General features: G+C 45.5%; 1 protein-coding gene across 1 annotated transcript in view; it reads right to left on the reverse strand.

The window, feature by feature from the left end:
* LOC308153656 (claudin domain-containing protein 1-like) overlaps positions 1-13932 on the reverse strand; it is a gene marked incomplete at its 5' end in the record, with an annotated part of 20192 nt that extends 6260 nt beyond the window's left edge. Inside the window, 2 exons of the mRNA XM_080526851.1 lie at positions 1-104; positions 13623-13932. The exon at positions 1-104 is cut by the window's left edge and continues 4 nt beyond it. Of these exons, the coding sequence (XP_080382977.1) occupies positions 1-104; positions 13623-13932 (414 nt within the window). The remainder of the gene's footprint in view (positions 105-13622) is intronic.
* Positions 13933-14392: the final 460 nt, after the last annotated feature.

The raw sequence follows: 14392 nt of genomic DNA on the forward strand, positions 1-14392 counted from the left end.
GCGGACCAGGTCCTCTCCAGTGTTGTGGTTTCCTGGTTCTTTGTACTTGGCGACAAACTGCTGAGGCAGAGAGAAGCTCACACACAGAGTCACCATCTGAGGATCTGAGAGAGAGAGAGAGAGAGAGAGAGAGAGAGAGAGAGAGAGAGAGAGAGAGAGAGAGAGAGAGAGAGAGAGAGAGAGAGAGAGAGAGAGAGAGAGAGAGAGAGAGACACAGGCTGTGTTCGGAATGGTATACTAGCATACTGCATACTAGCATACTCAATGAGTATATACTGCATACTACCTACTAAATTCACAATAAGTATCCGAAAACCAGCCAACCATTATGCATACTGCATACTGCCTCCCACTGAACCACAGACCATGCAGCACCTCCTGATATGCCCCCTGCTGGAACAGCCCTGCACATCAACGGACTTGGCAGAGTTCAATGAGAAGGGACAGCAATGTGTTCAGCTGTGGTTGAACCACATCTAGCCAAGCCTGTAACTGACTCTCTTGTGGACACTAAAAGAAGAAGAATGCCTCCCAGAATGCATTTCGCCGGGAGCGGCGAATTTAAACCTCCATTTTAAACCTCCATTAGCTAAAATATGTAATTTTGGCTTTACAAGTGTTAACATGTCATTTTATGAAGTTTTAATATGTTTTCAGGCGAGAAAGTAACCACATATATTCCCAAAATGTGTCCAGTTTACCAAAATAACCCGTTTATATATCTGATCTGACGATTTTTTGCGTCTTCTGTTCGCTAGCTGCGTTCGTAAATTCGCCCTGGAAATATGATCAGCACTCATGGAATGCCTCTTGTCCAATCAAATTACCTGGTCCCTTTATGACGTTGCACCCAGTGTGCGCTCCGGCGCTCTCAGAGCGATTTTTACTTCTCCCTTCATCCAGGACACCTTGTGCATAGTCTACCCACAAATAGAGTGCTCCAGGCACAGGCATATGGATGCTTAGGGTCATGGTCCTCTTGCTCACGGCCATACCACCCTGAATACGACCTGTCGTAAAAAGTTTGGGATAGCAGCGTGAGCTCTTGGAATTTGTTTGTGTGCATGAGAGTTAAGTGTTTGAATATTTGCGTAGTTTGTGTGAGTGAAAGGAGAGTTAGTGTGTGAGAGTTTATTCCCCCAGCAGCTTGCTGTTAGGGGGGATATTTTTGTTTTTTCGTTTTGTTTGTACTCGGACGGCTCAATATGGTAAAGGCACGCGGAACGACAGACGACACGGCTAAGAACACGGACACAGGCAAGGCGAAAGAAGGAGAGAAAGAGAGAGAGGAGATGGAGAGACAGAAAGTGAGAGATGAAATAAGAGAGGAGAGAGAGAGAATCGCGAGGAAGAAACAGGCAGCGGAAGCGAGGGCGCAAGCGGAGAAGGAGGAACGAGAGGGAGAGAGGAGAGAGGAGCGAGAGGTGCCAGCCTACAGCAAGGAATTGACGGTGGCGGTGGAGCTGGTCGGCGAGGAGAAGGTGACCATGATGGCGCTGCTCCGGGCGACGAAGGAGGTGTGCGGGCTCGTCGTGGGCTGCAGATACATAGGACTAAATAAGTACGAGATCACGATGAGCCATCCGAAGGGGAAAGAGAGGCTGCTCGACGGCTTCAAGATCAACGAGACGAGGGTCATGGCGAGGGAACTGTGCGGGGACGAAATGGTGGTGTCCTTCATCGGACTGCCGGTCTACACAAAGGACGGGGACATTCTAAGGAAATTAACAGACTGGGGGGTGCACGCGGTCTCCCCGATAAAGAGGAGGATGTGGCCGGGGACCAGCATATGCGAAGGAACACGGTTTGTAAAAGTGAAATTGAATGATGTTGTAAAATCGCTGCCGTACTCGACCAAGTTCGAGACGGACAATGGGTCTGATTTCTTTCGGGTGATTCATGACAGACAGGTGAAGGTGTGTAGGATGTGTCTGCAGCCAGGGCACATCCTACGGGAATGTCCCGAGTTCAAGTGCAGAAGGTGTGGGCGCAGCGGGCATTATGCGAGGGAATGCGCGACTTTTGAAAACAAGTGCAGGGGGTGCGGGGACCTGGAATCCCAATGCAAGTGTAGGGAGAGGGAGGAAGAAGGGAAGGGGGGAAAGGGGGAGAGGAAGAGAAGGGAGAGGGAGAGAAGGGAGAGGGAGAGAAGGGAGAGGGAGAAGAGGGAGAGAAGAGCGAGGGAGAGGAGGAAGAGAAGAGCGAGGGAGAAGAGGAAGAGAAGAGCGAGGGAGAGGAGGAAGAGGGGATGGAGGAGGGAGTATCGTTGACAGCTCAGACTGTGTCAGAGACTCAGAGCACGAGGTGGTCGGGACTGACAGGAGAGAGTGGGATGGGGGGGGGCATGGGATCGAGCCTCGACAGCTTTATGGGGGTAACCCAGGCATCGGAGTTGCAAGGGAGCGCACAGACGACCGGGGGGAGAGGTTCCCAACAAGAGCCTTTGCCCCCGAGAGTCGCGCGCCCGAGAGAAGCACAAGAGGCAGGCAACAAATCAAAGGAGGGAACCCCCATGAACTTACGGATACGAGGGGCCGTATCAGTAAGCCCCCCCCCGAAAGCATCTGAAAAGATGTTAACAAACAGTGACGATGGGTGCGGGGAGCAAGACGAGTCTGAGCTGTTGACGATAGTGGGAGGGAGGAAAAGGGCGCTTTTAGCGGGGAAACTAAAGCGCAAATCAAAGCAGCAGAACGTGGAGGGAAAGAAGAAATGAAATAAAAAATGGCAGTAAACATATTTATCCTTCTACACTTGTTTTCAATGGTCACGCTTTCCTCCATAAACATCAATGGGCTCAATAACATGGAGAAGCTGGAGGAGGTGCTGGTGACTTTCACATCTGATGTTCTGGTACTGCAGGAGACAAAGTGGACAGACACCAAAATGACAGAAATCAAGGGGAAATGGAGGGGTATGCTGTTTACAAATAATGGGACGAATAAATCATGTGGGGTAGCGATATTAATTAAAGAGAATAGGGTAGAGAATGTAAGAGAGGTTTTGAATGACGGGAAGGGTAGTGTGACGATCCACACTGGTACCACCAGTGGGCGCCAAACATCTATTGTCTTGTTGACCCTCTCTCTTGGTTCCTGATGGGCACAGGTGAAGGTGATCATCCTGATTGTCCCAGGAACTTTAAGAGGGGGTCAAATTGATGGACTCGCTCTCTTCCTGGTCAACCAGCAGCCTTTTTGGTTGTTGTTATGATTTACTTTATCATTCTTTCCATTTAACCTATTATTCTTTAATAAATCTCCTATTATTGTTCTCCATGTGTCGTCTCCCTTTTTGTCACCTTGTCCTGAGCCAGGCAAGCGTAACAAATTGGGGGCTCGTCCAGGATTTGTTACGCTTGCCTGGCTCAGGACAAGGTGACAAAAAGGGAGACGACACATGGAGAACAATAATAGGAGATTTATTAAAGAATAATAGGTTAAATGGAAAGAATGATAAAGTAAATCATAACAACAACCAAAAAGGCTGCTGGTTGACCAGGAAGAGAGCGAGTCCATCAATTTGACCCCCTCTTAAAGTTCCTGGGACAATCAGGATGATCACCTTCACCTGTGCCCATCAGGAACCAAGAGAGAGGGTCAACAAGACAATAGATGTTTGGCGCCCACTGGTGGTACCAGTGTGGATCGTCACATCCCCCCCCTTAAAACAGAGGCCTACTAAAAAGGTCTCTGCTAATTTGTTTCCCAGATTACAAATAATACAAATAATAACAAGAGTCTATGGCAACAAAAAAAACGGTGATCTCTGCCACACACAGCCTAAACGTCAAATCCCAACCTCCCCTACAACCTGCCCACCCTCCAGCAATTCCTGGTACCTGGAAAAGCTCTATTTAAGGAGGGAGGAGCAAGAGAAAGAGAGATTAAGGACAAGAGTTTTAGACCGGCAGCATTGATTCACCTGGTAAGGCGCTGGCTCGGACTCTGCAAAGTATGCAAAAAGGTCAGGGGGTTATGATCTGAACAAACAACCACTGGATGAGACCCCCCCCCTCCCACACAAACATCAAAGCGCTGCAGAGCCCAAACCAGTGCCAAACAGAAACCAAACAGCCCTCAAACAATAACACATAACTCAGCCAATGTCTCATGGTCCTAAGCCGAGGACGCAAAACACCGTCTCCAGGCCCACTCACATCCTCCTCCCCCCCTGCTGCCACCACAGGAGTGGACGGAGATGGAGACACCTCGTTCACTGTGGTCAACACAACCGGCTTCACCTCCAAGACCGTATCTACTCCGGACCTAGGTGAACGAGAATAATAACATTTTGATAAGCTCAGGTGACAAAGTTGTGTAGACTTTCTACGGTTAGGAGTATCGATCAAATAATTCCGTTCGGACACCTGTCGTACAACAGAGTAGGGACCAGTAAATTTTGCTTGGAAAACTGGGTCACTCACAGAACAATCATTATGAGGAAGCCATTGACGAACCAACACATCCTCCAAGAGAAAACAACCACTTTCAGAGCTCTCCAGCTCATCCTTAGGCTGAATCCCACTGAGCAGCAGCTTCAGCTCAGGATCCTCCTGTTGGGCTAAAATCAACTCACTCCGAGACAAAGACGGCGGCAGGTCAGGAAACTGAAAAACAGAATTGTCAGGAGTGAACTCATCAGACTCCTCACCATCATCAATTCCAGGGTCCATGCAACTCACAGCACGAGTCATGGCGCAGGCAGTAAAAACCTCAGGAAACTCCTTCACACTTAGGTCGGGTCCTGTTGGTCGTGTAAACCCAGAACTAACTACCAGAGGAGGGGGCACATCACTCCACACTCTTCCTCCAGCCAGGTTATTTCCTAAAATGACTGCCACACCCACCACAGGCAGAGAGGGTCGAACACCAATGGTCACTACCCCCTGGACCAGATCAGAGCAAAGCTCAATTTCATGCAAGGGGACAGACAAAGTCTGCATCCCCATCCCTCTAATCAAAACGCTGGTCCCCACACTTGACTCCTGAGAGAATGTCAAAACCGATTCCAATATAAAAGATTCTGAAGCCCCCGTATCACGAAGTATCTGGACAGGCACTTTCTGTGGGCTACCCACCAGAGAAACGAAACCTGTAGTAATAAACGGACCAAAATCAGGATCCTCCTCGCTAATCTGTATGGAGGCAGAGCCCTGTAATGCCCCCGCCAACTCAGTAGCCGCAGGTGGGCTGGATACTGAGGATGCCATCACCCCTGGTTTAAAGGGAGACCCCTCGGCAACCCCAGACACTCTTACTCCTGCCCCACAAGCATGCACTGCAAGAGCCAACGGTCTAACAGAGCCCCCCTTCCCACTGTAGGTTTTCTTTCCTTTTAGGACAGGACACTCCTGTTTCCAGTGACCCTTCTCAAGGCAATAATTGCATGTCGAGTTAGGATCTACTCTACTCTGACTGCCATGCTCCGACTTTGAAAAGGGGACAGAATAACCAGGACCTTCGTTAGGGAATTGTGTACGATTTACCAATAGGTCAGTCACGGTCGGATTTTGTCTACGGCTCCCCTCGCTACGAAAACGATGTTCACCAAACTGACTCTTATTAGTCAGTACAAATTCATCTGCCAACACCGCGGCTTGACCTGCTGTTTTTACCTTGTGTTCATTTACATAAGTGGCAATGCGATCAGGGACAATGGTTTTAAACTGTTCCAAAATAATCAAATTTGACAGATCCTCCAGAGTATTCACCTCTACCGCCACGCACCAACGATTGAAATGGCTGGTTAGTTCTCTTACAACCTCAACATGAGTTTGTTTGTCATGTTTCTTCCATTTTCTAAACCGCTGTCTGTAAGCTTCAGGAACAAGTTCATAAGCCCTAAGGATAGCGGCCTTAACTGTATCATAATCTTTCCTCTCTCTACCATTAAGAGCAATATAAGCTTCCTGAGCTCGGCCAATAAGCACACTCTGTAGTAATGCGGTGCGGTCTGAAGTAGACCAGTCCCTATCGTCGGCAACACTCTCAAACAGTGAAAAGAATACATCAGGATCTTTTTCATTAAACTTTGGCAACAGTCTAACCATGACAGACATATTATCCCTCTTTGAATTACTCGAATCGCCACCTCCACCGTCAGATAACTTTCCCTCAGCAATCAACCTAAGGCGCTCCCGTTCAAGAGCTAATTTATCCAACTCCAATTCCCTGTCCCTCGCACGCTCTTGTGCCTGAAACTCACGCTCTCGCGTCTGCTCTCGCGTCTGAAATTCACGCTCTTGCATCTGAAATTCACGCTCTCGCGTCTGTGATTCCATCTGTAATGCTAACAATTCCTTCTGTTGATCAAATGTTAACTCAGTGGACCCAGATGCAACCCCAACGGATATTTTAGGGACAGACAATTTACCCTTTAGTATGCCCCTATTAAGTAACGTAGTCTGTAAAGCCTCCACTACGTCCTGTTTCTTTGCTCGGCCTTTCACCACCTCAAGCTTAACCTCATAATGTTCCACAACCTTCCACAGTTGTTCCTTCGTTAACTGTAACAATCCATCGACCGACGGAGCTGCCACAAACTCCTCAAAAACATCCATAACTCAATATAATCAAATAACCAATATTAACCAACCCTAACAAACGGGAATCTCCCCTCCTATTACAAACTCCTCCTATAAACTACTCCCATATCAGCCATAATCTTCAGCCCATTTAAAGCGAGTAACTGTGCACACATACAAAACAGAAAAGTAACTAACATACTTCGTAAGAGCTGCCCCGCATCTAACTCAGTAATGACTGACTAACCACTCAGCTAGTCTTCAGTGCGTTCACATGCAACTCTTCCACCAAGCAAATGCCTGCTGGCGCCCCCGCGTTCAACACACCAAAAATAACAAACGAAAACAATAAACAAGCGTTAAGCGCTTCTACTCCTAGCACGGGGGTTCACGTATAGCTCTGATGGTATCTAAACCACCCGCCCTACCTATCCTTCTCTGCTTTGCATAGAACACAGCACTCACCAAACTCCAGCCGAAGATCACAGCCAATACCAAGAGTTACGTCCTTGTCAGCACAGTCGGACGGCCAGCTCCCCCTCGTCACCAGCACCCAAACCAACGTACCAAATATACTAAACAATACATTACATCCAATCCAACAAAAACCCAATAACTATAAACAATAACCATGCGGGTCTCCCAATATAGAGTTGGACAAATCCAACAATCCAATCCCGAATATCAACTATGAAAAGGGAGAGAATATTGCTCTCACCAAATTCACTCCCGGACGAGCACCCAATTTGTTACGCTTGCCTGGCTCAGGACAAGGTGACAAAAAGGGAGACGACACATGGAGAACAATAATAGGAGATTTATTAAAGAATAATAGGTTAAATGGAAAGAATGATAAAGTAAATCATAACAACAACCAAAAAGGCTGCTGGTTGACCAGGAAGAGAGCGAGTCCATCAATTTGACCCCCTCTTAAAGTTCCTGGGACAATCAGGATGATCACCTTCACCTGTGCCCATCAGGAACCAAGAGAGAGGGTCAACAAGACAATAGATGTTTGGCGCCCACTGGTGGTACCAGTGTGGATCGTCACAGTAATAGGGATAGAATTTAATATAAATAATGTTATGTTTAGATTAATTAATGTGTATGCACCAAATAGAGAGGTTGAAAAGAGGGATTTTTTTGTAGAACTAGGCTTGCACTGCACAGGGAATTGTATTTTGGTGGGTGACTTTAATGTATTTTGCACTAAGATGGATGTTTATAGAGTAGATAGTTTTAAGACAGATTCAGCTAGGAGGGGGTTATTAGAAATGATAGAGCAGAGAAATGTAATAGATGTATGGAGAGTTAGGAACACAAGTAAGAGAGAGTTTTCGAGAAGACAGGTAGTTAGTGGGGTTTTGAAGCAGAGTAGAATAGATTTATGTTTAGTGTCACAGGGGATAGAAAAGGAAATAGGAGATATACAACACAAATTCACGGGGTACAGCGATCACGCAGCAATCACGTTTCACTTAGGGGGTAGGCACACAGGGAAAGGGGGGGGTGTGTGGTGTTTGAACACGAGGGTATTAGGGGAGAGTGAGTATAGGGATATGGTGAATGAGCACATTAGTGAGCGAATGAAGTGTGGAATGTATGAAGAGAATGTGTGTGAATGGTGGGAGTGTGTTAAGAGACAGGTAAAACAATTAAGTATTAGTTATTGTAGAAAACGAAGTCAGGATAGAAAGAGAAAAGAAAGTGTATTGAGAGGGAGGATGGATGAGGAACTAAAAGAAATAGACAGGGACCCAGATAGAAGCGTAGTGAAATACATGGAGATTAGGGGGGAATTAGAAGCGTATGAAAAGGAGAAGTGTAGAGGGGCTATAGTTAGGAGTAGGGCACAGTATACAGTAGAAGGGGAGAAATGCACAGCGTTCTTTTTAGGGTTAGAGAAGCAGAAGCAGGGGAAAACATACATAGAAGAGATAGAGAATGAGAAAGGGGAGATAGTGAAGGACTATGTAGGGGTTTTAGAGACAGTGCAGGAGTATTATGAGAATTTATTCAAAAAAGGTAGTGTAGACAATGACAGTGTAGGAGAAGTTTTAGGGACAGTTGAGCATAGGTTAGCAGATAGTGACAGGGAAGGGTGTGATAGGGATTTATCAGAGGGGGAGGTCACCTTAGCCATTCAGAGCTCAAATAATGGCAAAAGCCCGGGCTCTGATGGCTTACCAGGTGAATTCTACAAGTGTTTTAGTGCAGTGCTTAGTAAGATTTTGTTGAAGGTTTATAAGGAAATGGAAAGGGTAGAGAAGGTTAGTGAGTCGATGGCAACAGGGTTAATTACTTTATTATACAAGAAGGGTAGTAAGTTACAGTTAGGGAATTACAGAGGAATTAGTTTATTGAATACAGATTACAAAGTGTTAGCGAAGATTTTGGCCAATAGGATTAAGTCAGTAGTAGGGTCCATAGTGTCATCGACTCAAGCGTATAGCATACCAGGGAGAGATATAGCGGATACAATAGGATCAGTCAGGGATACAGTGAAACACATGAAGGAAGAGGGAGGGATAGTGTTGAGTGTAGATTTCAATAAAGCTTTTGATAGAGTAGAGCATGAGTTTATGTTTAGGACGTTAGAGAAGTTTGGTTTTGGGGAGAGGATAGTTCAGTGGATTAGGTTACTGTATAGTTGTGCAAAGAGTAGGGTAAAGTGTAGTGGAGTTTTGACAGATAGTTTTAGTTTAGAAAGATCAGTTAGGCAGGGTTGTCCGTTGTCCAGTCTGCTGTATAGCATTACAGCAGAGCCACTGGCGACGTTGTTAAAATCAGACAAACACATTCAGGGTATACATATTCCAGGGGGTGGGAGGAGTTTAATACATCAGTATGCAGACGACACAAACATAACAGTTAGGGATGTAGACAGTGTGAAGAGAGTAGTCAAATTATTAGAAGTATATGGGAAAGCATCAGGGGCCAAAATGAATGTAGAGAAGTCAGAAATACTGTGTGTAGGGAGTGTAGACATGAGTGAATGTGATTTACCTTTGAAAGTGGCAAAAGGAATGATAAAAGTGCTAGGAGTGAATGTGGGTGTGAATGAAAAAGAAGCAAGGGATGTAACATGGACAGGGATTTTGAACAAGGTGAAACAAACACTGAATTCATGGAGAAGGAGAAAACTGAAACTAAGGGGAAAGGTGACGGTAATAAACTGCCTGATCCTATCAAAGGTGAATCATGTGTTGAGTGCACTAGATTTACCTTTGTGGGTCACGAAAGAATTGAATGGGGTGATAAATAGTTTTTTGTGGGATAGCAAGCAGGCACTAATTAGGCACAGGGTGTTAATAAATAGTTATAAGAATGGGGGGTTAAAATTGATAGATATAGAGGTGAAGAAAAGGGCACTTAGGGTCAAAATTGTGAAAGTTTCTGTATGGTAGGGATGAATATTGTTGGATGGGTTTCTTTGAGGATTATTTGCACAGATATGGAGAGTGTGGTGTGAATGGTCTTTTAATGGTTTTTAATAAACCACGGTATGAGGGAATGTCACTGTTTTATAGAGAGGTGTTTGAGGCATGGGGGAAATATTTAGAGCAGGTAAGGTACAAGTGTGTAGGGAAAGATGAGGTTTTAAATCAGCCCATCTTTTTTAACCCCAAGATAAAGTACAATAGCAAGATGATAGTTAGTAAGCACTTTGAACAGGCAGGGTTTAGACAGGTAAAACATATAGGGCCAGTTTCACAGACAAGGCTTAAGCCTAATCCTGGACTAAAAAGCATCTTCAATGGAGATTTTACATTGAAAGTGTGATTTAGTCCAGGACTAGGCTTAAGCCTTGTCTGTGAAACCGGCCCTAAAGTGTCAGAGAACAATTTCAAAACAGAGCAGGAGATAGTGCAGGGAATAAGGGCAGTGAATAGGGATATAAGAATAGGTGGGATTGCAGGAGTGTATAATAGAATCAGGGACAGTATAAGTAGGGAATGGAAAACGTTAATGTTAGGACAGGGAGAGGCAGGTGAGGAAAAAAGGATGGTAGAATTAAGGGTAGAAAGGAAAGGTTTAGAGGTCAAGTTTGAGGATGTGAAAACGAAAGGGATATACATGGATTTACTGGGTGATGGGTTGGTGAGGCCAGCGTCAGAGAAGGTGTGGGAAAGGGTTTTTGAAGGTATTGATGTGGGAAAGGTATGGGCAAATTTGGGTGTGAAATATAATAGCGTAGAATGTGAGCACAATGATTTTAAGATTAGGCACAATAGGGTTTACACAAATGTTGTATTGCACCAAATGGATAGGAATGTAGGTAGGGTATGTGATGTATGTAAAGGGAGGGATGAAAATTTTGACCACTTTTTTGTTGAATGTCCAAGTTTGTCTGTCTTATTTGTGAAAGTAAAGGGGTTGTTAAGTGTACACTGTGGGGTTACCGTCATGAATGAGATTGAATGGAAGGAATTGTTATTGTTTGGGGTGGTGGGAAAAAAGAAAGAAGTGAACGTAGATTTGGTTAATTTTTTGTTGAGTCACGTAAGGTATGCAATTGTATGTAGGAGGAATGTAGCACATTATGAGGGGAAAGTTACCAGGGTGTGGGAGTTGTTTGTGTCACTATTTAAAAAGGATGTTAGGTTAGTGCACACACTGGGGAAAGCAGATTTTGGTAAACACTTTGTCAATAATAGCACTTTGGTGACTATTACAGGATCAGGGATGTTAGGTTTTAATATAGAAGATTAGTATCTGTGTTTGGTTTTGAGTCCGTGTTTATGTTTGTTTTATGTTTTTTCTGATTTGACCAAGGGCTGCCAGGCATAGATAAGACCTGGTATGCTACTTGGTCTTTTTTGTTCTCGTCTTTTGTCTATTCTATGTCTGTCCCACATTCTGTGTTGTGCTGTCTGTCATGTCTCACTGTGTTATTTACGTATCGTATCTGTATGTGTTTTGTGAATAATGTAAATAACCAACTGAACAAATTATCTGTGAAATGTATTTTTGATAATAAAAGATAAAAAAAAAAAAAAATACGCCCGATCTTGTCCGACCTCGGAAGCTAAGCAGGGTTGGGCCGTGTTAGTACCTGGATGGGAGACCGCCTGGGAATACACGGGGCTGTAAGCTTTTCGTTCTTCCGCGTTACCGAGGAGAGGCGCGTGCAGCGGCCGAGGAGAGTGCACCCTTTCCGGATAGACATTTATGCATGCTCTCGGGGTTTGAAACATAACTTCCCGGGGTGCCAGTGGGTTGGTTGATGGCTCAAAATGACCGTATAGCGATGGTGGAGTTAGCAAAGTAGTATTGTGTTTTTACCACCTTCCTAGACGGTGTTATTCACGGACAAATACGGTGCCCGGGGCACACTCTTTGCGGGTTAATAACGTCGCTTTACCGGGGCTTACAGTGAAAATTCAAATGTGTCCGGACAGGGGAGAGGGGCGGGATCGTAAATCACTTTGAATGGAGTCGATTGGAGACCCCCATCGATGTCGACACTGCTTGGAGTGAATTTAAGCATTTGACGCATGTTGAACTCCCTGTTCATTGAGTTAGAGTTAGTTCATTGAGTTAGTTAATTAGTTGGTTAGTTAGTTAGTTAGTTAGTTAGTTAGTTGGTTCTACAGCTGCACAACAGCGGAGAGAAATGCGCTACAGAGAGTCGTGAGAACAGCACAGAAGATCACCGGCGCCCCCCTCCCCTCTCTGGAAGAGCTGTACAACACACACTGTCTCAGGAAGGCCTCCAAGATCTCCAGGGACCCGACCCACCCTGGGCACGTACACTTTATCAGGCTGCCCTCGAAAAGGAGGTACAGGACCCCGGCCGCTAAGACAAACAGACTGAAGAACTGCTTCTGAACACAGAAAAGGCCTAAGTTCTGGGCCCAGGACAGTCTGGACGGATTGTATGGCAGCTAGTGCTGAGGCACAAACATGTACATTTCAAGCCTGCAAACTGTGACACTTTAAATAACGTGAAAAAATACTATTGTGCAATATGACAACCCTAGTTGACTATCTGTGCAGTATAGTACAGTGGATTGTGTACATAGCCTTTATTTATGTAAACCAGCTCCTTACCTTCTTGTGATTTTATTCTTTTTCTAAAAGTTTTTTTTTTTAAGTGTAGTGTTCTTTCCTAACACCAGGGGAGCCACCCCTCTTAAATTTCGTTGTTTGGTACCTGTACTGCAGCAATGACAATAAAGTCCATTCATTCATTCATTCATTCATTCATTAATGAGATTTCATGCATTTCAAGTGGCATATTTGTAATCATGACGATGTAGTCATGTCTAAGAATGCATTTCACCATGTTAATGTTAATTATTGTTAATTCCCAGTATAGTGAAAATACCACCGCTCATCCGTGATCAGACTTAGCTGGGGTGCTGCAGCTGAAGAGTATCAAATAGAGTGCAAAAAAGCAGCATCTGCACACTCAAATATGTGCAAAAAACGATGTTTATTGCAAGCTTTCGGTCCCCAGGCTATCGGACAATGTAAACAAAAGCTGTATGACAAGTTTGTATGACGCAGTTTGACGAGGCTGAAAGCGCACAGGGTTGCCAGATGGGATTGACAATTTACAGCCTAAACTTTCTATAACCTCAAAATCAAGTAGCCCATTCGGTGGTAACCCGCCCCATCTGGCAACCCTGGACGCAACTCTGCAACCCTGGACGCGAAATGCATTTTGGGAAATAGGAGCCGAGCTAGTGTCCATCATAACTGACTTCAATTTTACTGGAAATAACTGCTCGCCTACTAAATTTCTCGCATACTCAAATCTCGCATACTGTACAGTTCGAACGTACTACATACTCAAAATCTACGTCATATCTAGTATGAGTAGTATGCTAGTACGCTATTCCGAACACAGCCACAGAGTCACCATCTGAGGATCTGAGAGAGAGAGAGAGAGGGAGGGAGGGAGTGTGTGTGTGTGTACATATATACAGTATATATGTGTGTGTGTGTGTGTCTCACCAGGCTCTTTGAACCAGTGTGACTGTGGGGGCACCAGGTGTGTGTGTGTGTGTGTGTGTGTGTGTGTGTGTGTGTGTACATATATATACTGTATGTGTGTGTGTGTGTGTGTATGTGTGTGTGTGTGTCTCACCAGGCTCTTTGAACCAGTGTGTGGGCGGGGGCACCAGGACGCAGCGCCACCAGAGGCCCAGCGTGCCGTTGAGCCTGAACATGGTGTCGCTGTAGCTGCGCTCATCACCGTCCCCGTGCAGGAACTCCTCACGCAGCTCAGACACGTTCTGATTGGCCGCCGCCGCCGCCTCCTGCCCGGCCCCCGGGTGGGCGGAGCTACGGTACTGGTACCAGTGCTGTGTTCCCACGGCAACCGACAGGTACACGGCCGCCAGGAGGCTCAGGACGGAGCCGATGACCAGCGCCGTGGCGTAGCGGTTGTCCACCATGGCGGCTCAACACCGGGCGACAGCAGGGTTCCCACTCCTTCTGAAACATCAAATACATTCAAGCACCTTTCAAGGACTTTCAGTGACTTTCAAGGACTTTCAGCGACTTTAAAGGACTTTAAAGACTCAATTCCCTCAAATTCAAGGACCCAACACGGCCTAGTTTGAGACAGAACTAGTTGACGGTTGTCCACCATGGAGGTTTACACTGCAAAACGTCAGCTATCAAAAACAAGAACAAAATCAATAAACTGGGGTAAATGTTTCTTAAAATGAGCAGAATGATCTGACAGAACGGCAACATTCCACTGATCTGACAGAACAGCAACATTCCACTGATCTGACAGAACAGCAACATTCCACTGATCTGACAGAACAGCAACATTCCACTGATCTGGCAGAACAGCAACATTCCACTGATCTGACAGAACAGCAACATTCCACTGATCTGGCAGAACAG

The sequence above is a fragment of the Nansenia antarctica genome (assembly GCF_963989245.1).
Source record: "Nansenia antarctica genome assembly, chromosome: 3".
Taxonomy (NCBI): domain Eukaryota; kingdom Metazoa; phylum Chordata; class Actinopteri; order Argentiniformes; family Microstomatidae; genus Nansenia; species Nansenia antarctica.